Source organism: Salvelinus fontinalis, chromosome 19 (genome assembly GCF_029448725.1).
Source record: "Salvelinus fontinalis isolate EN_2023a chromosome 19, ASM2944872v1, whole genome shotgun sequence".
NCBI lineage: Eukaryota > Metazoa > Chordata > Actinopteri > Salmoniformes > Salmonidae > Salvelinus > Salvelinus fontinalis.
Window position 1 is genome coordinate 7,793,943 of NC_074683.1, and position 27,351 is coordinate 7,821,293.

General features: G+C 43.6%; 1 protein-coding gene across 2 annotated transcripts in view; it reads right to left on the reverse strand.

The window, feature by feature from the left end:
• The window catches only part of LOC129816288 (E3 ubiquitin-protein ligase ubr3-like), a 44,529-nt gene that overhangs the window by 13,240 nt on the left and 3,938 nt on the right, over positions 1-27,351 (reverse strand). Inside the window, exons 3-30 of one of the 2 annotated variants that reach the window (XM_055870582.1) lie at positions 27,097-27,249; positions 26,755-26,904; positions 26,547-26,584; positions 26,387-26,453; positions 26,167-26,297; positions 25,801-26,029; positions 25,503-25,682; positions 24,148-24,281; positions 23,946-24,032; positions 23,792-23,857; positions 23,618-23,707; positions 21,943-22,071; positions 21,803-21,855; positions 21,509-21,642; positions 21,285-21,370; positions 20,734-20,875; positions 19,417-19,513; positions 17,546-17,690; positions 17,280-17,384; positions 17,019-17,189; positions 15,521-15,972; positions 14,373-14,461; positions 11,911-12,060; positions 10,870-11,003; positions 7,097-7,207; positions 6,795-6,995; positions 6,364-6,500; positions 2,690-2,775 (exon numbers count right to left, since the gene is read on the reverse strand). In XM_055870582.1, coding sequence (XP_055726557.1) covers positions 2,690-2,775; positions 6,364-6,500; positions 6,795-6,995; positions 7,097-7,207; positions 10,870-11,003; positions 11,911-12,060; positions 14,373-14,461; positions 15,521-15,972; positions 17,019-17,189; positions 17,280-17,384; positions 17,546-17,690; positions 19,417-19,513; positions 20,734-20,875; positions 21,285-21,370; positions 21,509-21,642; positions 21,803-21,855; positions 21,943-22,071; positions 23,618-23,707; positions 23,792-23,857; positions 23,946-24,032; positions 24,148-24,281; positions 25,503-25,682; positions 25,801-26,029; positions 26,167-26,297; positions 26,387-26,453; positions 26,547-26,584; positions 26,755-26,904; positions 27,097-27,249 — 3,747 coding nt within the window. Of the gene's footprint in view, positions 1-2,689; positions 2,776-6,363; positions 6,501-6,782; positions 6,996-7,096; positions 7,208-10,869; positions 11,004-11,910; positions 12,061-14,372; positions 14,462-15,520; positions 15,973-17,018; positions 17,190-17,279; positions 17,385-17,545; positions 17,691-19,416; positions 19,514-20,733; positions 20,876-21,284; positions 21,371-21,508; positions 21,643-21,802; positions 21,856-21,942; positions 22,072-23,617; positions 23,708-23,791; positions 23,858-23,945; positions 24,033-24,147; positions 24,282-25,502; positions 25,683-25,800; positions 26,030-26,166; positions 26,298-26,386; positions 26,454-26,546; positions 26,585-26,754; positions 26,905-27,096; positions 27,250-27,351 lie in introns of both variants that reach the window. The other variant, XM_055870581.1, reaches the window with a different exon arrangement.

Sequence of the window (27,351 nt, forward strand, 5' to 3'; positions counted from 1 at the left end):
CAAGGGATTTCCTGCTCCCCTCTCTAGCCCATGACATCCTCATGAGCTGAACAATATACAGTGGCAAGTATGTGAACCCTTTGGAAATACCTGGATTTCTGGATAAATTGGTCATAACATTTGATCTAATCTTCATCAAAGTCACAACAATAGACAGTCTGCTTAAACTTACAAACAATTATACGTGTTCCTGTCTTTATTGAACACACTGTGTAAACATTCACAGTGCAGGGTGGGAAAAGTATGTGAACCCTTGGATTTAATAATTGGTTGACCGCCAGCAATAACCTTAACCAAACGTTTTCTATAGTTGCGGATCAGACCTGCACAACGGTCAGGAGGAATTTTGGACAATTCCTCTTTACCAAACTGTTTCAGTTCAGCAATATTCTTGGGATGTCTGCTGTGAACTGCTCGAGGTCATGCCACAGCATCTAAATTGGGTTGAGGTCAGGACTCTGACTGGGCCACTCCAGAAGATGTATTTTCTTCTGTTGAAGCCATTCTGTAGTTGATTTACTTCTGTGTTTTGGGTCGTTGTCATGTTGCATCACCAAACTTCTTTTGAGCTTCAATTGGGGGACAGATAGCCTAACACTCCCCTGCAAAATGTCTTGATAAACTTGGGAATTCATTTTTCCGTCGATGATAGCAAGCTGTCCAGACCCTGAGGCAGCAAACCAGCTACAAACCATGATGATACCTCCACCATACTTTACAGTTGGGATGAAGTTTTGATGTTGGTGTGCTGTGCCTTTTTTTCTCCACACAATGCGTGTTCCTTCCAAACAACTCAACTGTAGTTTCATCTGTCCACAAAATATTTTGCCAGAAGCGCTGTGGAACAACCAGGTGCTCTTTTGCAAACTTCAGACGTGCAGCAATGTTTTTTGGGGACAGCAGTGGCTTCTTCCGTGGTGTCCTCCCATGAACACCATTCTTGTTTTGTGTTTTACGTATCGTAGACTCGTCAACAGAGACGTTAGCATGTTCCAGAGATTTCTTTAAGTCTTCAGCTGACACTATGATTCTGCTTAACCTCATTGAGCATTCTGCGCTGTGCTCTTGCAGTCATCTTTGCAGGACGGCCACTCCTAGGGAGAGTAGCAACAGTGCTGAACTTTCTCCATTTATAGACAATTTGTCTTACCATGGACTAATGAACATCAAGGCTTTTAGAGACTTTTGTAACTCTTTCCAGCTTTATGCAAGTCAACAATTCTTAATCTTAGGTCTTCTGAGATTTATTTTGTTCGAGGCATGGTTCACATTGGGTAATGCTTCTTGTGAATAGCAAACTCACATTTTTTTACTGTTTTTTATAGGGCAGCTCTAACCAACATCTCCAATCTCGTCTCATTGATTAGACTCCAGTTTAGCTGACTCCTGACTCCAATTAGCTTGGAGAAGTCATTAGCCTTGGGGTTCACATACTTTTTCCAACCTACACTGTGAATGTTTAAATTATGTATTTAATATATACAAGAAAAATACAATAATTTGTGTGTTATTAATTTAAGCACACTGTGTTTATTGTTGTAACCTAGATTAAGATCAGATTAAATTTGATGACCAATTTATGCAGAAATCCAAGTAATTCCAAAGGCTTCACATACTTTTTTCTTGGCACTGTAAGTGCCTTGTGGGAAATGGCTTAGGAACTCACTTGGGTTATAGTTGTTATCGCATGTCCCACGTTCCCCTCCATATCCCATTCCCTACGAAGACAAATCACTAATGTATTGCTACTTGCCCGCCAGCGCAGCTACACAAGTTAATGTAGCTCAGAAAATCGCAGTCCTCTAGCGTGAAATGTATTTTGCCCCAATCAAGGATGACAGGCCTCTCACTAGTGCAGCAAGCGGCTAAAATGCATCACCACTAAACAGACTAATTAAAACAGAGCAGGGAAATGGGATGCCCTCATCCACAGGCTCAGTTCTGACTAGGAGAAAGTCATGTTTAACATATTAAAAGGTCAAATTCAAATGACAAAGTACAATAAAGGAGAAACACCTTGGGGATCTAAAAACGAGTCGCCCATCCAAAATCAAACTTTACACGGTCTGCATCTCTTTGAGCACAACTGTGCTTTGTCTTCCCATTGGATACCATTCTCTGAGGCTTTGTCTTTGACATTGTCACAGTGGGCCCAGTCACAGCTCAGGACAACATCACTCAGTCTTCATTCCCAGTCCCCCCAGAGCAGGACGCCCTTGCCACACAATCAACTACAACAGCACTTGATCCATGTCCAGAAAACACAACGGCAACAGCTCACCTGGGATACCAGCTCTCCTTCCCTGCTAATCGACAATCTTTACAAATGGTCCAACGGTTACATCAATCCAATCTCAAGTCTGACACTTCATTACACAAAGGTCGATGAGACAAGGCGTCCCGCCACCCACAAGTCACCATATTCGTCAGCCTAAATACCAATGAACCTCATCATAAAATAACAAAGTAAACATACAAATACTTAATGCTCATTTACAAAATTATTATTATTTTATAAATGCGATGATATGAAACATGGGTTGACGGTATTCTTCAGATGTACACAATAGCTACGTGGTCAAGCAGGGGGCAACACACTTCGTATAGCACAGAGTAGATGGATGGACGAGGGTTCACTCATGTTAATCTAGTGGGAAGCAAGGCCAGAAGAATGGTGTGGTGTACTCACTGAGACAGGAGCGCTTGGCTGCACCACTGGCTCCTCCAGAACACAGGTTACCTCCACGGTGCACCAGCTCCAGCTCCAGGTTTGTCCTGCGGAAACACAACCATTACTAAGCATACTGTCAACTGGCAGGGCTTAGAGGGACAAGAGGAAGATTAAGGCATTTTCACAGCCATTGTTAGCTCAGGCATTCTGACTGAGTTCCCCCCCCATTCAGAAACAGGACAACCAAAAAAAAGTGGATTACTGTATTAACATTTCTTCTTGTTGTCTACCGGCTATGGCAGTAGCCACTCGAGCAGACCGATTAATCAGTTGACCGATTAATCAGTTGAACTATTTTAGCGGCTGATATTAGCCTTTCACATAAATATTTGTATTGGGTTTTTATCCCACATATAAAGCGCCGACATTATACACATATAATAAACAAGTCTGCTAATTTTATGTCATAATTTAAAAAAAAATGGTAATGATACCTGAAGAGGGAACATCATTCAGACCTAGGCTAGGTCACAACGTGATAGATAGTAGGCATGGTGGTTTGACGGAGAGTAACCAGCCACATCCACCGTATTTATTATTTCTACTTTACATATTCTTCCACTGCAAATGTACCATTCCAGTGTTTTACTTGCTATATTGCATTTATCTCGCCACCATGGCCTTTTTTTGCCTTTACCTCCCTTATCTTACCTCATTTGCTCACATTGTATATAGCTCACATTGTATATAGACTTATTTTTCTACTGTATGATTGCCTGTATGTTTGTTTTACTCCATGTGTAACTCTGTGCTGTTGTATGTGTCGAACTGCTTTGCTTTATCTTGGCCAGGTCGCAATTGTAAATGAGAACTTGTTCTCAACTTGCCTACCTGGTTAAATAAAAATAAAAAATATTTTTTTAAATAAGTAAATAAACAAGAATAACCTTCACCAAGCAAGCAGCCTTGCCCTCACCACATTCTCACTTAGTTAACATTAGCTGGCTAGGTAGCCAGCAACGTAGGCTTAGCCAGCTAGCAATCTGTGCTACTTTAGTGCGAACACTGGACTGGCGCCGAAGTGAATACTCGTCCATGACACAAAAATAACACCGTTATAGTGTCTGGACCTATTATGTTATCTAATAGGCTTAGTTCATTTTGCGAAATATGCAATCTGCAAAAAGCAAGACCGTTGTCACAGATTTATCATTCAGTTCATGTGGTTGCATTCATAATGAGATAAGTAGCTAAGTAGCTAAGGCTAGTTAGCGAACTAAATTAAAACGTGACCAAAACCAGTGCGGCAAGAATTTGCCTGCATAAAACCGTCATCAGCGCAAGCCATTTGCAGTTGAAATGTATAGCCAGTACATGTTCTATTTAATAACAGTGTAAGGTACATATGGTTTCTATAACAAAACATTGTTGTAATGTAAACTTGTGTTTGTCAAAAGTTGCCATTTACGTGTTTGTTTACATGACCTGTGACTGTTGTAAACACTGTAGTAAATCAACTCAAGACAAATGCTGAAGCTGACACCTAGTGGTAACATTACAAACGGCATGTTACTGCATTTCAACGCTTATTTGTGAACAGTGCAGTTTCAGATTTACTTGACAGTTTAATTCAACCAGCCACCCTTTGTGGTGGTTTAGCACAAACACTTTTGCATACTTCTTATCCACTGCCATAGACATCTAAGTTCTACCTAAGAAAGTAAACTAAAGGTATAATTTACTGCCATATTTATACACGATATAGTTGCTTTTTGGTGGATATCCTGTAATCCACAAATAAAATGTCCTTAAATAACATTAATTTTAATATTGTGTTAAGAAATCATAATTTACAGAATACGTTGATCCTTTGGAGCACAATGTGTTAAAAAAAAAAAGATATTGGCAGATATATCTGACTTTTGCCTCCATAAAAATCAGTATCAGACCGAAAAATCCCATATCGGTTGGGCTCTATTAGCAACCTAAAACAGTAGGGCTAGTGGGCAAACCTAAACGCATCACCTAGCAGAATTATCCTCAATATATGCGTGACTGGCTTTTCCCCCTTTTTATAAAAACCCATTAGATTTATAAGATGTAGCAGACATTTGTTGTGTTTGTTTTGGACCAGTTATTCCCTATCAACAAATTACAGAACTTTAATGGTTCCGGGTTTGCACAAGCTAGGCTGTTAGCATAAAAGCTGTTTCATCCACAGTTTCCGTGTATAATCCCAGTTTGTGAATTCCCAATGCATATCCAAACATTTAATATAAACATTTAATATAAACATTTTGCCACCAAATAATGAAATAAAAGCCGTAACAGAATAAATTGATATTAAAAGCAGATACAGTAGGTGTTGCTAAAATTAGACTGAACTGGAGTTGTTTTGATCCTGCCACTGGCCGTTTCCTCCCAAAGGCTGGGAAGGTGGGGGCAAATCCTTGGGCTCCCAGTATGAAAAAGCAATTTCACATAGATAATGCAGCTGCATCAAGCTCCATCTGTCTGCTACTGATAAGAGCGGCCCTGTGACAGAGGAATTGTCCATTCCTCAGGCAATTTGCGCTGTTCACTGAACTTGTAAAAGCCAACAGGAACCCAGACACAGGAAGCAGGGATTTCTTTCTGCCGGGCACAGGGTGAGGAACTGGTTGAGTGGACCGTGTCATGGGGAGGGGGAGAGGTCGGGGAGGGACCAAGGCCTTCCCACAACACTCTGGTGAAAGAATAGAATGACGGTTGCATTCTCTACTCCCTGTAACGCATGATCAATTTCAGGTTATGATAAAAGCACTGCAGAGCGCCTGCTACCTCCAGATTTTACAGAGGAGTGTGTTGTTCAAGGAAGGACAATTTGGGCTCTAACACAAGGCGCAACAAAACTGTGAATAAGCACTCAGGAGAAAAAGAGCTCTTCAAATCAGTCAAAGGGAGGCAGAGTGATAAATCCATACAGTCAGAGGTAATAAAAGACTAGGCAAAGGATGGTGGAACCAACCAGAGTCAATACCATTTTACTGCAGCCGTAACTGACAAAGCTGCTTAGAAGCAGCACTTCCAGCCCCACACTGCAGTACAATCAGAGGTATGAATAAAGGCAATCAAGAAAACCTTCACAGGTTCCGAGCAACTTCATTTTTGTCTTCTTCAAAATACTATATCCGGTGCAGGTACAAAGACAAAAATTCGATACGCTTCGACTGTACACCAAGGTTATTGTACAAAAGCCTTTTCAAGCAGCCCTTCTCAAATCGAAGAAACGCACTCAATGGAAAAAAACAACAAAACAAAAATACAACTAGGCTAAAGTCAGGAAAGGTTGCAGTTCTCTTTCTGTTCCCAGTTGTTGTAGGCTAATATCAGGCAGGGAGCTGGCTTTAAGCACAAAGGAGCAGACAGGACAGGCAGCCGGCGGCCACCAGACAATAGTCAGTGGTGTGCATAATAAGAGCCTCCCTGTCTGACTGGAGCAAGGGTAGGGGGTCACTAGCCACAGGAACACAGTCTCACTGAAAGATAGCCTGCAGTGACCAGTCTATCCCACATCTCCAAGGCCTGTCAGCGGGGTGCACTTTCACTTAGTCTAGCTTGAAATTAAGAATTCTCTGTATGACTGTGACAAATGGAGTCTCTAAAATGGTATTATTTTGAAGAGTTTCAGAGCAGACTGCGGTGTCCCTCACCTGGCCACAGAGTACATGAAGAGGAAGTCGTTGTCAGGGGAACCAGGGTTCTTGCCATAGTCCATGTACTTCCTCTGGGTGGTGTTCTTGATGTCCTTGATCACCAACTCCATCTCCTTACTGAGGTTGGACTCCGTCTGAAGGGGAAAACTTACACAGTAACTTCATAGCATCTCCATTTTGACAACAATGGTAATTTCGACATAAGGGTCACCCACTGGTATGCATTTGCAAATCATTGGTATGGTACGGGAAACAAACCACTGCAAAGGTTTGCCAGGAGATGACCGGAGACCAAACTGGGGTAACACTAAAAAAGCTGCAATATCGTTAGTCTCATTTGTCAGCTAGTGATGCGTTAAGATGGAGTGATCAGGGGAACAAACTGGGGTGAAGCTGTATAGACCTCTCTGCCTTACAGTGGTGCTTACTGGGAAAAGTCCCAGCTGCTCTTGCAGGTCCTCCACCTCCTTCACCAGCACGGAGGTCTTGTTGTTGCTGGGCATGTGCCAGCTGACCACCTCGGTGCTCCGGCCCGGGCGGCAGGGCAGCACGCTGTTAGCAAACTGTCTGCACAGCGGGCAGGTGAACTCTCCCTTATCCACAGAGAAGCCCTGCATCACCTGGTCATTCTGTGTAAAAATGCACTTGGGATTATTGCAGAGGCAGGGTAGGACTGCCTCATGTTACGTCCCTTACGTCAATCCATACTTTCATATAGATACTCTCTTACCCGCAGAGACTCCATGTAGGACTTGTGGCAGTCTATGTGCAGGGTGTGTCCACAGGTCTGCACATACACACCTCCATCCCAGCCTATTGAGACTGACTGCAGACAGGAACTCTGCGAAACAGACAAGAGAACAGCACAAGACAGGTAAGAGTCTATTCCCTTTGAGGTTCCATAACGGTAGAAATGAAATATATAGACTCAGCAAAGAAAATAACGTCTCTTTTTCCAGGACCCTGTCTTTCAAAGATAATTCGTAAAAACCAAAATAACTTCAGATCTTCACTGTTGGCTCATTCATCCCCCTCCTCTCCCCTGTAACTATTCCCCAGGTCGTTGCTGCAAATGAGAACGTGTTCTCAGTCAACTTACCTGGTAAAATAACGGTAAAATAAAATAAAAAATAAAATAAAACTGTAAAAGGGTTTAAACACAGTTTCCCATGCTTGTTCAATGAACCATAAACAATTCATGAACATGCACCTGTGGAACGGTCATTAAGACACTAACAGCTTACAGACGGTAGGCAATTAAGGTCACAGTTATTAAAACTTAGGACACTAAAGAATCCTTTCTACTGACTCTGAAAAACACCAAAAGAAAGATGCCCAGGGTCTCTGCTCATCTGCGTGAACGTGCATTACGCATGCTGCAAGGAGGCATGAGGACTGCAGATGTGACCAGGGCAATAAATTGCAATGTCCGTACTGTGAGACGCATAAGACAGCGCTACAGGGAGAGAGGACGGACAGCTGATCGTCCTCGCAGTGGCAGACCACGTGTAACAACACCTGCACAGGATTGGTACATCCGAACATCACACCTGCGGGACAGGACGGCAACAACAACTGCCTGGGTTACACCAGGAACGCACAATCCCTCCATCAGTGCTCAGGCTGTCCGCAATAGGCTGAGAGAGGCCGGACTGAGGGCTTGTAGGCCTGTTGTAAGGCAGTTCCTCAACAGACATCACCGGCAACAACATCGCCTATGGGCACAAACTCAATGTCGCTGGACCAGACAGGACTGGCAAAATGTGCTCTTCACTGACGAGTCGCGGTTTTGTCTCACCAGGGGTGATGGTCGGATTCACGTTTATCGTCGAAGGAATGAGCGTTACACCGAGGCCTGTACTCTGGAGCGGGATCGATTTGGAGGTGGAGGGTCCGTCATGGTCTGGGGCGGTGTGTCACAGCATCATCGGACTGAGCTTGTTGTCATTGCAGGCAATCTCAACGCTGTGCGTTACAGGGAGGACATCCTCCTCCCTCATGTGGTACCCTTCCTGCAGGCTCATCCTGACATGACCCTCCAGCATGACAATGCCACCAGCTATACTGCTCGTTCTGTGGGTGATTTCCTGCAAGACAGGAATGTCAGTGTTCTGCCATGGCCAGCGAAGAGCCCGGATCTCAATCCCATTGAGCACGTCTGGGACCTGTTGGATCGGAGGGTGAGGGCTAGGGCCATTCCCCCCCAGAAATGTCCGGGAACTTGCAGGTGCCTTGGTGGAAGAAGGGGGGTAACATCTCACAGCAAGAACTGGCAAATCTGGTGCAGTCCATGAGGAGATGAACTGCAGTACTTAATGCAGCTGGTGGCCACACCAGATACTGACTGTTACTTTTGACAGGGACATATTATTCCATGTGTTAGTCACATGTCTGTGGAACTTGTTCAGTTTATGTCTCAGTTGTATAAATATTTGTATGAACATAAGATTCAACATGTTAAATTTGCTGAAAATAAACGCAGTTGAGAGTGAGAGGACGTTTCTTTTTTTGCTGAGTTTACAATAGATTAATTTAACTACATTTCTAATGAATTACAAGGCTCTAGACTAACTTTTTCCCACTTTTTCAGTTGATGGCACCTGCACATGATTTGGTCACACCAATTGTTTCTGACCTGTGTCCCATATTGTAACTGCATTTTATACAGAACCAGGTTAAAAACGACTAGCCATATTTTAATTAGCATGCATTTGCAGGGCTTGACATTCAGGTAATTTTGCCAGTGGCACACCGGGCCAGTAGCTTTAGCAAAGAACACTGGGCCCGGGAAAGTGGATGATGCGTGCATCATTTAACTGTTTAATTTGCGGGCTGAGCAAGTAGCCTATAATGACCCACCCTCCATACACAAATAATTACATTGATTGTTTGCAGGGGGAAAACAAGTCCATAATGCTGAAACCACATCCGTAGACTACTTTTGAGGTTCAAAAAAACTAAACAAAAAAAAAAGTCAATTGAGCGACTAGCAAGAGACCGTTTGACTGGCTGTGTTTTTGTACTGTCAATATAGGCTACATGTGATGTTAGAGTTAGCAAAACAAATGCCCCGCGATTGATAGTCTGCCAGGTAGGCCTACTTTGCAACCAACTTTTTATTGGGAAGATTTGTTAGGAAAGCCTTTCGAAATGTTAATTAAAAAAACAGAGCATGATGACAATTACGCATCGCAAAAACTTCAGACCAAACTTTTTGAATGGTCTGCATAGCCATTGTTGTTTGAATAAATCTTGATCATTTATTGTAAAGCCAATTGTGAACCAAAAACTAAATGTGACCAGCAAAAATTTAAAATAATAAAAAAAAATAAAAAATTACTGGCACCCAACCAACCAATTCAAATTAGGTGTCGCACTGCCAAGTCAAAAGGGTTGCAAATGCAAGTGGCAGTTTTAAAACCTGAATTTACATTTCTATGTGCCAGTAAGGCAGTAACATTCTCTGGAGAAAGAACAAAAGAATAGCAGCGCAGCTAAAACTGAAAGACAGTGGCAGTGTTTCTTAGTCCCAGACTAACTGCCTCAGTGCTCCCAGTCAGAGAGAGGGGGAAAATAAAAAGGTGGAGGAGAAGGTCTGTCGGGAGGTCTAAATCCTCCATGCCTCATTATCTCCGCTCTCAGGCTGCTGGAGTTACTGACAGACTAGCCGATTAAGCGCAACTCCGTGATTTACGAATGATTTGAGTGGCGACTGGAGCTCGGTCATGACATAAAATGAAGTTTCAGTAAAAAAAAAACCCGAATGATTCCAGCACACAAATATCCCGCAGTAGTAGCCGCTCGACTCAGTCTAGTTGAGTTGGCTACTGACTGACAGACAGGCACACTTCGCCGGGGGCTGGGACTAGGCTGTTGAATCACCGGAAACCCACTCAGGCAGAAATGGTTCAACATCTATGATGGGAATCCTCATGTGCATGAGAGACTTAAAAAAAAGAAAAAAAAAAGAAAAAAAAAGGAATGCTGGCCTCCCGAGTGGCGCAGCAGTCTAAGGCACTGCATTGCAGTGCTAGAGGCGACACTAGAGATCCAGGTTCAATCCCGGGCTGTGTCGCAGCCAGCCGCGCTCTAGCGACTCCTTGTTGCAACCGGGTGCAATCCATGCCGACTTCAGTCACCAGCTGTACGGTGTTTCCTCCAACACATTGGTGCTGCTGGCTTCCGGGTTAAGCGAGCATTGTGTCAAGAAGCAGTGCGGCTTGGATGAGTCGTGTTTCGCAGGACGCATGGCTCTCGACCTTTGCCTCCCCCGAGTCCCTACAGGACTTGCAGCAATGGGACAAGACTAACTACCAATTGGATACCACAACAATTGGGAAGGAAAAGGGGGAAAAAGTACACAAAATGTAAAAAAACAAACAGGAATGTTTACCTGTGTGTTACAGTGAGCCTTTTACTTGATAGACCAAAACCAAAGACACATGAGATATACAGTATATAAAATGTGTGCAAAGTAACCAAGTGAGTGAGTCAGACACCTACATCTTTGAAGAAGCTCTGCATGAGAGCGAGCCTGACGTCGTGAGCAGCCCCGCACGTGTCCGCTGGGTAGATGCGCTCGTCGTCAGTGGTTGGCAGTTTCTTCGCCTCGTCGCTCTTGCATCGGTGTCCCAGCACTGAAATAGTCAGAGCACGGGGGCTCGTAGTGAGTGATAATGTATTACTATGCATAAGGAGCTCTCAGATTCCCATTTATAAGTCTGCATAACATTTACATAGAACAATCAAGGGCAGCGGTTGTGTGGAAAACATGTCACGTTTAAGGAATGCCTGTAGTCAAAAACAGACGTTTTTTCCCTTTCCACATCAGGAACAGAGAATAGTGAGTGATAAATCAGTCGATAATGACAGCTAGTCTCCCACACATCCTCTCAGTAATCAGCGGCAGTCTGGAAAAATATCCCGCTTCCAATGATTATGGCTTCCAATCTAAGGACAATACGACCGTGTGCAATAATGATCAGAGAGATAATTAACTTAGCGTTTACATTGTCTTTTGATAGGCATAATATGAAATAGCAGTTGGCAGATCATATAAGGTGTTCTTTTGACCTTGAGGCTGCAAGTGTTCCCAAACCGCAACTAATTACTAATAAAACATGCCGTTTATTTTCATGACAGTGAATGATCCTCCTCTGTCTGGGCAGGATGGCTTCGAAATGAACCCTTAGCGGAGAGAGGCTGTATGAAAACGCAGCCAGGGATCAACGTGAATGATAAATGAGCCAATTAAAACAGCTAAACTACCTATTAAAAAGTTAGATTTCCAATATGGTGGAGCCAAGCTGCCATGAATAACTGTTTTGGTTTAAATCGTCAAGGACCGTGCTAAGGGAAGTAGATGTTCTTATCTATGAAATACACTACCTGTTCAAATGACTCCGTATTGCCATTTCATTAGTAGGTGGTTGAAATTGAACTACAAAATCAGGACGGTGGTGAGACAAAAGCAGATTGTGTAGGCCATTAATTTAGTGATGTGAAACAGTGAGGGGGCTACTGGGGGATGTAGTGCAGTAGTACCGGAGGATGCCTGGAGGAGAACGACCAGGCCAGTGGGCCGGTCCTCAGTGGAAGGGCCACTCTGGCCACAGATCACACAGTCATAGAGGACCTCAGACTCCTTTACTTCAGAGGCACCCAGGTCCATGGCTGCTTCAGTGTCCGGGGATTCTAACAGACACACGACAACACAAAAGGGTTACTTTTAGTTCCTAACGTCAACACTTTATTAATACCACATTAAAAAGGCTTCATCAGAAATGCTGGAGAAATCATCAAGAATAGGTCCCATTTGGAGCTGGATAGCAATTTTGCATTCTAAAAACAGATTTTCTGAGCAATTGACATTAAACGAGGAGACAAACATATTGGAATAAGTGCTTGGAGCTCGGGGAAGATCTTGGCAAGCCATGTGTAAAACAACTAAAACATTTGGCGGTAACGTGGTGTGAAACGGCTGTCTTTGGGGCCAGGTAAAACAGGCAGTTAATAAAACGCCATTTGAGGAGGTGCCAGATAAGCTTGCGTTCCTTCCTAGAAATAATACCACGCTCAATTACTTTGTTCTTTCATAATTCAGAGCAAATCAATGACAGGTTCTATTAGGTTGGACACGGGTCTCAAAAGTTCCACTTCAGTGAAATAGCATGTATTTTCTTATACAATTGCATTTTCTCAATTACAAGATGAGAAGGGGTGGTTAAAAGAGGATAAGCATGGACAAAAGCACAGGTAGCGTTCAGACATACTGGTCCACCACTCACTGTACTGTAGTGGAAAGGACAGTGCCTCGCGTCAACACTTCAGCTCTCTGCTTGCTCTGGCCAAGTGATTGGCGTGGCGCTAGAGATTAATTACGGATGTGAATTTCTTTAAAAAAAAACGTTACGATTTCAATTTGAACAGCAAACATGGCATAGAAATGTCAACCCGTGTTGGAATTGATTTATTGCGTCAGGTGGACTGATCTCGGGAGAGGTCCGTGTGTTCCAAGGGAAATGAAAACAGTTTGCATTAGACGGAACAGCTCAGGCCTCAGGCCATCAGTGCACGCTGAGCTGGAGACAAGGACACTGGTGTTGCAATGGAGGACGACTGCCTGGCTATGCTATTTTTCGCTCCTGAACAACATACGTGTAAAATCTTTGCAGTCAACACTGTAGCATGATTGAGTGAGGATAGTTGTGACAAATTGAATGCTTTCAGATGGCATCCTATGAAGGATGCGGTGGTATTTTTAGCCCTCCAACGGCATAGCCTACAACTGCTCAATCGTAAACAAATCACTGTCCAGTCATTTACATACGAAAATCTAGATCATAAACCTTCCAATTTAGAGTCCATAATAAGTCATGCTACAAAATCCATTTAAAAAGCAGATGCTCGCAACATCTGTTGCCCGAGTCAAACGCATGAATGCTCAGAAACAATAGGATCATATCTTGAAACGCATGAGCCTCACCGTATTCAAAATGGTCATCTTTCATGTGGCACACAGCTAGGAGGGAGAACAAAAATGCAACACCGTAAACGGGAATTCAAAAAGGGGATTTTGTCTTTGTGCATAAAAACACAAGACATCATAGTACCCGGATGTTGGTCTTATCTTGGCTTTAGTTTTCCACAAAGCCCATAACCCCTGCGGCCAAGCGCACTGGGAGATTCCTGTTTGAACAGATGCTTTCACCATTGGACCCATTTGCCTTGTCAAAATCCCAGCACAAATATTCATATCCTTTGTGACCTTTGATTCAATCTGTGAAACAAACAAAGCTCATGAGAAGCCAATGACCAATCTTTATACTGATGAGATGGACACGCAAGCTAATCCATTCAATAAATGTGGGGCATTGTCAGCAGGGACACCTGCAAAAAGATGGCGAAATTACTACTCAAACAATTCAAAATCTGTGCAAATAGGCAAACTCCATTTACAGTGTTAAACCCTGCCTAAGTGTTCCCTCTGATCACAGAGACCATTATTCATCCACTAAACACGCTGTGTCAGGGTCGTCCCTGGGAGTCCATACCACTATTAGTGCTTTGATCCGCTGTGTACTCGACCAGCACGGCTCCAACCCCAGGGGAGTGCTTTCCTCTCATTGCGCCTAACAAGTGTAGGTAGTCCATGGGAGGGCCGAGGGCTGTGGCCAGTGTCACCTTGCCACAGTGGGGGGGGGGGGGGGAAGCTAAGCTTTCTTTCCTTCAAAGACTATAATGGAACGAGTCCATAAAAATGTCCTCAGCATGAGTGGCGTGGAGTCCACTTCAATGTTATAGCGAACCGGGCCCCATATCCAAGAAGTCCTAGCATATATATTGCACCATCGAATAAATCTGTCAATACATAAGTACAGCTAGAAGCTCGGGAAGGTTTCTGAGAAGACTGACCCAACATTCACAATAACTCATAGATGGGGAAACAATAGGAATGCGCTTTGAGAATGAGAAATGCTGCGGGACCAAATGAGTCACTGCCTTACCAACATCCATGGCTGTTTCCATGAAACTCTTCTGTCTGGAGGCAAACTCAGCCAGGAGTTTCTGCTGTCTCTCTCGAGCCCTCTGGCGTCTGAACGGAAAACAAAGCTTCAAAATCACAGAAGACTACTTCCATATAAAAACTGCCATCAATGCAAAAAGTCAGTCATACCATTTTACATAAGTGTCAAAGTGTTGCATAGCTTGGAAATAGTCGGAGACTTGTGGTGACACCACCACACATAAAACAAACCAAAAATCCTACAGAGTTATTCTAATCAAAATGTATACTTAAAATAGAGTGCTGAGGCATGTGGCCCAGGCTTCCATTTTTTTGATGCAGGAGTAATGCCCATTCTCTTCACTGATTGGGTTAACCCATCGCCATAGCAACAGCTTCCATGTGTAAGTGGAAATGCTTAGTTTTAATAATGCACTGAAAGCCCTTCTTTCAATGGCTAGCCATTAAAATCACCACCACTCACCAACCAGTGCATTACCATTTCCAGACAGTGACTGGTCTGCCCGTTACACAAATGCTTGTTTTTCCTCAGACGCCGTCACAAAGGCATACTAGATCATGTGAGATTGGCTTTGTGGCATTGGACACTGATACATACAAACTAGAATGTAAGAGCCTATTTTGAGCAAGGCTACAGTATGTGACTGGGTGCTGGGCTGTGAAGGTGATTATTTCCCTAATGTGGCTGGCTGTAGATCCTGTGCAGACTTCCAGGGAACAGGGTTGACTGTAAATAGAGACCCCTAATAAGAGGACATAAACAAATGGTGACAGGAGCGTCACAGCTCAGTAATTCCCACTGACAGCTTCAGGGGCAGACAGCCCGTCTGAGAAATGTGAAGCACCCCCATTCAGCTTCCTCTGCCATTGGCTGGCCCACAGTCGCCCTGGCAACAGCCCGAGAACAAGGCTCTACGCTGATTGAATTTTTTTTCTTTACAAATTCATACTCTGCAGATGCCCTTTGACCAACTTCAAAAAAAGTTTCTCATTTCAAAAGCTAATAAAGTCCTCACATTGAAACAGTTTAACGTTGATTATTGTATTCATTTTAAGAGACGTAAAATAAAAGTGACACCACATAAGTTGATGATGGTTTTGCAAACGGAGTGGGAGCCTGTAACAAACCTCTCCTCCTTATCCATGGTCTTCTTGGCAGCGGGGCTGTTCTTCTTGGGAGCGACAGGAGGAAAGACCTTCCCACAGATCTCCTGGATGCTGCGCTTGCTCTGGTGGCTACGCGTGGCCGCCTTGGTGAGGATGCGCTCGATGGCGGTGATGCCGTCCCCGTGGATGTGGCGGTTTGGGTTGGCGTCCATGTCCTCCAGCCAGGTGGCCGACAGAGAGTTCTGCTTGGCCGACAGCTTCTGGTGCAGCTTGATGAGCAGGGAGAGCATGCTCTCGTGGATCTCCAGGATCTCGGTGACCAGCTGGGGAGGCGTGCCGGGCGGGACCCAGCGAGTGGAGCTGCTCTTGGGCCGCACCGCCTGGCTAGCCTCTGTGCTGCTGCGGTTGATGATCTCCTGGAACTTCCTCCGGCGCTCCGCCACCAAGCTGAACACCTGCGCCTCCCGCACATTCTACCAATAGCAGAGGCACACGTCAGATCTCTCCTACACACATACATCTGCTTTCCAAACATGCAGCACAAACCATGGCCCTCTCAATAAACACATGCAGATGAGGGAGAGCAAGAGAGACACCCATGTGACCACCTTTCCTTCCAATTCAGCCGGTCCTTGTCGAAACGCTGTCTTTCAATGGAGTGTTTATATGCACGACACAAATGCCTGCTCAAATTACAACATCACAGAAATCCATTTTGGCATGATGGATCCCGCATCCCTACATTAGAAGGAGGCCACCTTGCAATCAGCAGATGGGCACAGCACACATATCGAAGTCACATTAAATACCCCTAATTCTGTTGACTTTAAGAGAAACCTCAGAGTTCTAGTTCATATGAGAGAAATTCAACCCCCCCCCCTTGAACGTGAAAAACATTGGAACAATTGCAATGACTTGCCCTGACAATGGATGGGAGCACTGTTAAATATACATACATCACACAGCCCTGTCGGAGCGCCATCAATCAAGGTGACATGCAGTTAAAAAGCGTTTACCCAGACTCACATTATACACTTAGTTTCAACCCCATCAGAGCACAACACCACCCACTCAAAACGACCTAAATATGGCTACAAATCGTAAGACATGAACAAGAGAATAACGTTGTCATGGAGGTTTTACACAACAGTCAGAAGAGAACACACTGCAAGGCCCTGAGGACATCATCCAGGTCTTCCTAGTAAGACCAAAGAAACACTCAAAACGCAAACAGCTACCTCTCTCCAATTCCCTGTCAGACGCCTGGAATTCTGTGGAGCAGAAGTACGGCAAAAACAACATTACGTAAGTGCTTTTAACACATATGACCCTGGCAAAGAGCAACCTCTCCACATCAAAAGATATAACAGGCTACATAATACAAAAATACCCAGTATACCGAGCATACTGAAGGAACATTATATCTCATCTTCCCAGAGGTAAACAATTCTGAGCACAGTAGCATGAATACATGAGTCAAGGCAGTACCACCCAGTGTGCTGGCAGGGTGTTAACTGACCTGGCCAAAGTTGGATGCCTCGGCGCTGGTGCTGGCAGGGGGCTCCCTCTTCACCTCGGGGGCAGTCTCAGGCACCCTCACCCTCACGTAGTTGATGACATGGTGCAGGTTGGACAAGAGGTTGGTGCCTGGGAACCAGCTGTCATGGCAGTGCTCCTCAATGCAAGGCTCCTAAACACAGAACATGAGAAAGGGGGTTAATGTGAAGAGCACATAGGAAGAAACTAACAAACGTTGTCTTTGAGTGGCTGAAGGTCTAACCTCATCCTCCTTGTCCTCTTCAACCTGGTTGTCCAAGCCCAGCTCAATCAGGTAGAGCACCATGCAGAGAACGTGCTCAGACATGTTGGAGTGATCCAGCCAGATCTAAAACAAAACATTTCATTATAGTTCTGCCAAATTCAACCATAGTGCAATCCCTCCATCAGCTTTTATCAAAGACAATGAAATTCCTATGCACAGGTGTTTCTTTCAGGGACAAATGAAGCGATGAATAATATGAGTGAAGACGGGTTTGGAAGGGTCACCTTGTAAAGCAGTGTGAAGATGACAATGTGCAGTGTCTTGCAGTGTAACAGCCTGTCCAGGCCTTTGTAACATGGGTGCAGAGGAGTCCGCTCTTTGTACGGAGGCCATGGATTCCCTGCCGTGTGCATCCCGGACTGTTTCAAGCTGGATACAACAACAAATCAGGTCAATTCCAAGCAATAATCAATAGAGCTCAATCCAACATCACAAACACATCGGTAATAATGTAACATTAAATAATCTCCTGAGGAATTTTCCACACGGAACCTTCCAGTCTACGCAAAGGAACAGCCGATCGGCTGAAAAGACTCAAGCTATAAGCGATGACAGGATCGTGGTTATATAACAACGTGGCCTGGTTGACAGGCCATCCATCATATTCCAACAATGTGAACAAGTAACATAAGCCTTCTGTCACAGACTTGAGGTGGGGAAATAGCAGCTTCAACATGCTTCAAGGGGGAAATATGATCATGTGGTGTCATGACAGGGTTACTACGGGCCGTACTAGAACGTCTTTTTCAACATGTGATGACGTGATGATCTACAAATAGCAAAAATAAATGAAAATCATTCTTATTTCTTGTTCAACGTGGATTGAATAGCTTGGATTTCTAAAATTGCCTTTGTTCAATATAGCCTACATTTGGTATTGAAGAAATCATAGAGCAAGAAAAACGTTTTATCCAATACCCATGTAATCTTTCCTTGCCCTTAAACTGCTAATTCAAATTAAGAAGGGCTGCCAGGAGAGGACACTTCAGTATATTTAGTCACTTCACATCTTAAAGAGATCTTCAGGAAATGAACCTAACACCATCTCTCTTCCACCCCAACCATCACATTTGTCTTCAGAGACGTCCAACCTAAATCTCACAAGGAAGGATTCTCAAGACTATTACAGTTCGCAATTAAAATATTGGAACCAACCCCGCCCTCTTCACCACTTTGGCCTAACCCCTCTTCAAGGACAGGTGGGAACAGCGAGCCAATAAGTCAAATTTTTCCATCTACAGAATATTGCCAGTTCACAACCTACGCCATCACATCTTGCAGCTGAGCGACTCATCCGTGACTTTATTTCAACCTGTCTGGACTACTGTAACACCCTTTTTGTTGGCGCATCCGTCAAGTGCCTAAACAGGCTACAATGTCCAGAAATGTGCTGCACATGTCCTCAACCACATTACTCCAGTGCTGTTCAACCTCCACTAGCTCCCCACATGCTCATGCGTCGACTACAAAATCCTGGTTCACATCTACCAAGCTATCCCCAACTCTGGACCCAAGTACCTGTCCGTCCTCATTCTACTCTCCTGCCCTACACGCACCCTTCACTCCTCCTGGTCAGTCTCCCTTCAGCAGCCCTCTAACAGACTAAAAACTATGGGTGACAGGGCTTTCAGTTGCGCGACTACGCGGCTCTGGAACATTCTTCCAGACACTATTAGGGCTGCAGTGTCGGTCCTGCTTTTAAAAAAGGCATAGCTCAAGACCGTGCTGTTCAGAAAAGCTTTCAAGAACCTCTGCTAATTCTGTTCTCATGTCCTCCGGGTCTGATGACAGCTTTGATTGTTATTAGTATTTTTTATTTTAATATTGCATCTTGGGTCTGAGAAAAGCACTTTACAAATTAAATTATTATCATTATGCAGGGCATGGCACCCACCCTCTCGGTTTCAAACATGACCATCCCAACTGTAGAACTGAACGAACCAGAACTACATAACAAGACATACTGAATGTACTGTTAAAATAACTATGTACTCATATATAGTCATACAAAACATAAAAATTCTTTCACACATTTTTTTGTAAAATAGACCATTCATTTCTTGCTGGAGAAGATGAGCTTAGTGACTTAACTTACAATGCTGAGTATCGGTCCATTGCTGACTGGACATCACGACGATAGACTGTTCTGAGAATAACCATGATGGGGTCAAACTCCTTCTCCCACACCTCCGCTGGAAAACAGAAAGATCAATCCTTGAGGAACGGCTGCTAAAAAGTCACATTGCCATACAATTCTTTTTTTCTCTTCTCGTGGGGCCTCAGAAAGTGGAGTTAGACTGCCCCCAAGTGGAATGTGCAACGACAGGGAATGTGGAATTGCAATGACAATCTGACACCTCCAATGACACAAACCTAATGCGGTTCTGCCTGTTACCATCTCTACACACAAACCTTTCCAATGTCTCCATGCACCCCCCCATCCCACACAACATCAGTCTTTTGTATGGGACGTTAAACAAGTGTCCTGACACGGTGGTCACTAAAGATCCCATGGCACTTATCGTAATAGTAGGGGTGTTAACCCCGGTGTCCTGGCTAAATTCCCAATCTGGCCCTCATAACATCATGTCCACTTAATCATCCCCAGCTCCAATTGGCTCATTCATCCCCCTGTAACTATTCCCCAGGTCGTTGCTGTAAATGAGAATAAGTTGACTGAGAACACACCTGGTAAAATAAGGGTTAATAAAACCACCAACAAAACAATCATATCAGCACAGAATGGCCTCAAAACATTATACAGAGTATATCAGGTCTCCATCACAAAAAAACATTTAGACTGGAAATTGGGCCAATTTCAAGTTAAAACAAAAGCACAAGGCTGACATTAGGATAGGTCACCTAATGAGCCAAATCCTGATCTGTAAAAAAAAAAAAAAAAAGGCACAATACTTTATAACAGCCATGGACTTAAAAATGCACTTCTCTCAGCAGCTGAGGCATTGCCCTATATTAGGTAATAGGGGAGACAAACAGGTAGTGATGTAACTGCCTGAAGGGCATTAAAATTTCAAACGTATACAGGACAATAACGAAGTCTTCAAGAGGGACCTCGTCTTGATTGAGACTTGTGAATTGTGCAAGTCCCTAGGCTTCTGCATGGGTAGAACTAGAGTCAATTGTGGTGCATGAGTGCCCTCTCAAGGTAGACTGGGGAAAAAGCCCCAGTGATTATGTTGAATGAAAACAATATGCTTGGTGTTGATCCAACAAAGCTTTCGGACAGCATCTATTCATTAGTCACACACCGTAGCAAAAACTTTTGCACCGTTGTAAAATGTTTTGAAGTGAAAACTAGTTTCTATTGCACAAATCCTGGTCCCTCACAGTTTAGTTCCGTTCTTTACCTAGTGAACACATCCCAAGCCAGGAACTACAATAGACAACTTACCTTTAGGTGTGTACATGCCCTGCTGCATGGAACCCCCTAGTTCAAACACGGGGGCTTTGAAGTCAGCCACGGCAGACAGCATCTCCTCAAAGCTGCAACTTCCCGGCACAATCCCACTCTTGGGGTTGGGATTCTCAGGAATCTGAATATTCACTTCAGGAAAGTATGTACCCGGGCAAATGTGCAGCATAATAAAAAATAATCCCAAATGAAAATGGCAAGACTGATGCGTGTTACATGATGCAATTTTACATTGATTAAACTAGTCACAATCAAAGTCACATGTACCAACATGGGGAGGTCAGATGAAAACAAGGTGTTTTGGTGGGTTTTCCATTTTGTAGAACAGGGACATCTCAATTACACATGTTAACAAGAAAATAAAAAACTAGCTCTTCAGAAAAAGTTACTGACAACAGAAAATCTGGAGACCAAATATCCAGCTACCAACAACTCATTATGAGAATCAAAGTGAGAACATACTGACCACGGGTAAGGACGTTCAATTAATTATACTGTGAATTGTGAGGCTGATAAAACAGTGAGGATACGAGGTCCAACAGTGAACTGTGGGTACGGTCATTCATGCACAGTTGGGAGACCATCTCGGCTCTGAGAATCTCATCATCTGCCATGCCTATCAATGAAAGGGAGAAATATTCAGTACAAATGTATAAAAATCGATGAATAACGCTAATATAGTCAAGATGATATGCAAACATTCCAATTGTTGTTCAGGTAGAATTTCCTTCTCCCTTGTTGCATCTGCACTTACCCAAGTGGATGCGAAGACTGGACAAGATGACGAGAAACGTCAAGGCTCCCTCCAGCATTGGCCTCTCCTGCTCACCGTCAAGTACAGTATTCTGGTGTACAGAGGCCATGGTCAACAGGTCCACCACTTTGAATCTGGATATGAAATACATGTTACTGCCAGTAAAACCTCCGGGCTACTCGTCATCTAGTTACTCAAAATGGGATTATTCAACAGGTGATGATAAACAAGGTCAATGAAGTTCGGCGAAAAATGACAAGTCAAAAGGACTTTTCCCAAAAGGGTCGACCGTACCTCTCGAACACTGAAGAGATGAAGTAGTCTGGATCTAGCCTTGAGGCACACACCTGTCGAAAGATTGGGAAGAACAATTATTGAATGTTGTTTAGGACCTAACAATCCTAATGTTGTAATCACCTTGAGGTAGTATATACCTGGAGCAGAAAGATGTCTGGATCGATCATAGAGTTGCAGAAGTGAGACTGCACGTAGGTCATAGCCTGTCCTTTGATCTGCAGACCATTTCTGACCCACATGTTACTGTGGATCTCCGACAGGCTTGCCTACAAGAAAACACAAGGGACATTAACATAAACTGCTTTGCACCTACTGTATACATTCCACTGAACAAATATTAAGGAACCTCCAGAGTACACAGTCACACAGGAACCCCTTAAACAGTCAGTCGACGACTCCTACTCATGTACAGCGCATTCGGAAAGTATTCAGACCCCTAGACTTTTTCCACATTGTTATGTTACAGCCTTATTCTAAAATTGATTAAATAGTTTGTCCTCATCTACACACAATACCCCATAATGACAGTAAAAACATCTAAATAATTAAAAATAAAATTTCCTTAAGTATTCAGACCCTTTACTCTTCGTTGAAGCACCTTCGGCAGCGATTACAGCCTCGAGTCCTGGGTATGACGCTAAAAGCTTGGCACACCTGTATTTGATGAGTTTCTCCCATTCTTCTCTGCAGATCCTCTCAAGCTCTGTCAGGTTGGATGCGGAGCGTCGCTGCACAGCATTTTCAGGTCTCTCCAGATATGTTTGATCAGGTTCAAATCCGGGTTCTGGCTGGGCCACTCAAGGACATTCAGAGACTTGTCCCGCAGCCAGTCCTGCATTGTCTTGGCTGTGTGCTTAGGGTCATTGTCCTGTTGGAAGGTGAACCTTCGCCCCAGTCTGAGGACCTGAGTGCTCTGGAGCAGGTTTTCCTCAAGGATCTCTCTGTGCTTTGCTCCCTTCATCTATGCCTCGATCTTGACTAGTCTCCCAGTCCCTGAGGAGTGGCTTCCGTCTGAACACTACCATAAAGGCCTGATTGGTGGAGTGCTACAGAGATTGTTATCCCTCTGGAAGTGTCTCCCATCTCCACAAAGGAACCCTGGACCTCTGTCAGAATGACCATCGGGTTCTTGGTCACTTCCCTGACCAAGGCCTTTCTCCACCAATTGCTCAGTTTGGCTGTGAGGCCAGCTCTAGGAAGAGTCTTGGTGGTTTCAAACGTTTTCCATTTAAGAATGATGGAGGCCACTGTGTTCATGGGGACCTTCAATGCTGCAGACATTTTTTGGTACCCTTCCCAAGATCTGTGCCTCGACACAATCCTGTCTCAGAACTCGACTGACAATTCCTTCGATCTCAAGGCTTGGTTTTTGCTCTGACATGCACTGTCAACTGTGGGACCTTGTATAGACAGGTGTGTGCCTTTCTAAATCATGTCCAATCAATTGAATTTACCATAGGTGGACTCCAATCAAGTAGTAGCAACATCAAGGGTGATCAATGGACACAGGATTCACCTGAGCTTAATTTCAAGCAGCATAGCAAAGGGTCTGAATACTTATGCAAATAAGGTATGTTCATTTTTTACACATTTGCTAAATTTTTTTATCTAAAAACCTGTTCTCAGGTCTGAATACTTTCCGAATGCACTCTATGTGTGTAAGAGACTAACAACTGTTTGGGTATACGGGGGAAGTCAGCCTTTCCTTTTTAGACATTGCGGGACCTTATTCACCCACAACTTCTTCTGATATGTCAGGCATTATCAAGGCATTGAAATGGCATGTGTAATGGTCCTTTATTGGTGCAATACCTGAATCTGGAGTGGATGGACCATGATCCTCATGAGCATCTCTTGGTCTGGGAGGAGACTCTCCAGGTCAAGCCCCTGGCACTTCACTGCCTGTGAGATAATAGACACAGTCAACTCACTACAAAGAGGGCTTAAGCACCAGGAACAGAACTTAGTGTTGTAGATCTGCCATACCTTGCTTAGGAACATGGCGTAGTAACGGTGCAGTGGCAGGTGAAACGTCACCTGATTTGGAGCAAGCTACAGAGAAACAGAGACCAGATAAACACTAAAGGAAACGTCGGTCTACAAAATGCTTCCTGACTGTTGTGCATATTTGCAGAGTTACCTCGTCCACAAAGCCAATGGCATCAAACCAGATCTGAAGAGTCTCCAAGCAGTAGCGCACCACCGTCTTGGTGTATTCCTGTGTCTCCTGCGAATAAACAACGATTTGTGGTATAATCATTTTCGGTTTCTGTGCTTAACACCTGAATGTCAAATAGCCGTAACGTGATCTGCATTACATTTAAGAGGGATATTGGACTCACTTTGACTTTGCAGTGTGTGAGGAGACCCCACATTGGTTGTGCGCAGGCCTCCAACTCGGCCGCAAATGCTGCATAGTACGTCTGGGACTCAAACTCCACGTGCTCACTCAACTCCCGCTTATTCAAGTTCATACCTACAGGACCAGGCAAGAGCTTTCAGGGTGAGTCATCACGTAACAGATAGCATTACAGTGGTCTCATTCACAAAGACAACACAGTGTTAACCCGGGAAAGCATATTTGTTGACATCTAGATAAGTCTAAGAATGGGGGGGAATCCCATGTATGTAAGGGCAGCCTACACTCATACCATAACATAGTGGCACTATGCTCTCTGCATCTTGCCTAAGTAAGTAGATACTCCAGCCAACAGTATCTGCGGCTAGGGGTTATTTTTAGGGTTATGGTGGCCACATAGCAGGAGTGCTGCACAGACAATTCTAATAGAGACAAGGTCCGTGTTTGATAGCATCAAATCCATGAGGTATTGTGGGTAAATGGTGACTGACTGATCTACAAATAATAATGAGTAGTTATTTATGACGCAGTCAGTTGGCAGTTGCTTGCACCACCTGCTACAATGTTGAACGAGCACAAGGAATAACATGCTCCGTAATTGTCTTTGTCAGGTTAAATTCCTATTAGAGTAAAATAAAAGTTGCCTTCAATGTACCATAACATCTGTTTTGCTGGACACCTTGCTCAGCTACAACAAATAGTGACCAGCTAAATAAGCAGTGACTACCACCAATGGAAGGGAATTACAGAGGACTAATATTGCGTCATATGATTAAGCAGATACTAACGGGCAAATGCAGACGTTTTTCTCTCAATATCAAAAAAATGTCTGGTTACCTTACAAAAAAAGAGCATCTTAGCAAAGAGCAATTTCCCCAAGCAAGAATTTTCTTAGGAGTGGTCTGAGTGGGGAGTGGAAAAATGGAAAACTAGCCATTATGGGCAGAGGTTTGTAACTCTTATTGGTCTATTAACCAATTTATCGCCTGGTGATGCAACTAGGCAGGCCAAAACTCCATCCCACCAAAACAGGCTGACATTTCTGGCGGTCTTTTCAAACAGCTCTTACACTAAAAGGGCATTATCGTTTTCATAATGTCATGGTATTATTCCAACCTCAGTGAATAAATATATAAAAACACAGAAAAATCACATTTTTGACTGCACTGGGCCTTTAACAGAGACAGATGATAGGACATGACTCCAATAGATCAGACTAAAATCACACCAGCTACGCTACCAGGGAATAACGATTAGTCATCCTTGAGGCAAATACTGACACATATCACAGTCCCAGCTACCACTACCATTCAGATTCTTAAATCCACAGGCAATTACCTTGAAAGAAGGACACAAAGCTCATCCACAGCATGAGCAGTGAGTGGTCCTCCAGGAATTTCTTAGCTACACTTTGGTGTGAGAGAATATTAATAAAGTCGCTAACTAAAGGCCAGTAAGTGTTGTTCTTCAGCAGAGCCTCGCTGCAGTTGACCACAACGTGGCGGCTGTTCTCTTCATCTGAAAATAACAAAAAAAAGAGTGACCGAACACAATGAGGGTTGGTAGTGTGGGAAGCAGTTTAGATTCACAAAGTCACTCAAACAATCATCAGTATGGTCATTCAAACACAGCTCACCTTGAAGTTCACTTTTGATAAGGCAACTCTCCATCATGTAGAGGAGGACAGTGACCATGATGTCTAGTAGTTGACACTCCTCTGTCACGTGACGTGCTAAGTCCTCATTGCTGAACAGCTGTACACTGATATGTACGATGCGGTTGGACATGGTATCCGACTCCTGGCTTTTCATCAGAGTTTTCATGATGAATGCATAATGTTGAACAAATGTTTTCGTGAAGGTGATCTACAAAACAACAACAAAAAAGCACAACAATCAAACAGGTAATAATTGACTACATTCTGCAGTCATAACAGCTTCTCTAAAAATAAAAAATAAATGCAGCAGAGCCACTACACTTAGCTACAACATGAAATACATACCTTGTAGTCTTGATCTGGCAGCATGTTCAGTAGAAAAGTAACCATCTTCTGAGGAAACTCGTACTTTATTGTCCAAAACAGCAACTCCTCCAGAAAACATTTGTGTTTCAGGGAGTCCATAATGGATGGATCTAAGGACAGAATATACATTTTTTATTTTTTTATAAATCAGTGTATCATTCATCATTACATAGAATGTAATGCATGTTATGTAAATTACCTTTGGTTGTGCTACTAAGTTTCACCCTCTTTCTCTGTCCAATAGATTGCCCCCCATCTTGATCCTCCTTTAAGAAAAACATGGGAAGTATTATAACTACTGTATCTATATTTCAATACTGAGAAGAAAGACTAACTATTCTAAAACAGTATTCACATACCTCTTTATTGGACCCAGAGCTGGATGGTGCTGCGGCTCCTAACGAAAACAGAGCAGAGACAGACAGCAGCCATTACTTCATTTTTTCCCTTGATTAATGAGTCATTGAGAAACACTACTTCCATTATGTTTCCATACTACAACAAATGGCATGCTATCAGGGACTCTTATTTTGAGTTCCAACTCCTAAAGAGTGGATGAGGTCTTACCCAGTAAGCCCAGAGCCCCTGTCTCAGACCCTCGTGTGGGCTCTGCAGCCCCAGTCTGGGCCTTCTCCTCCACAGACACCAGGCCTGAGTTCTTCAGTGCTGACAGGTAGTTCTCGTAGTTCTTTTTTGCAAATACATTCTCTTCTTGACCTAAAGGGCATATTTACATATGAGATATGTATTAAACTATCAGACATTCATTAGCCTGTGTGGAGCATTGAATTATTATAGTTTGGCAATATTGATTCGTATCATGTCACCTTTTGATAGTTTCTCTCCCTCCCGGTCAGAACAACAAATCACTCAATGGCACTATGAGTAAGTGGAAACAGACATATTTACCCATGCTCAGGTCCTTGAATGTTTGCTGATTCGTTAGGATCTTTGTCAGCACAGTTCTCATTGCTCCGCCCATCTTCGTCAGTTCTTCTAGGAAGGAGATCTGGGGCTCCAGCTGCTGTAAGACCTTCTGTAGGTCCCTCTCAGTTGATGTGTCTGTGAGAGCAAGGTATGATAAAAGTTGTGAAATTAAAATGTGTCAGAAGGGCTCATGAAAACAAGCAGAATGACCTACATAAGATAGTTATTTTACAACTT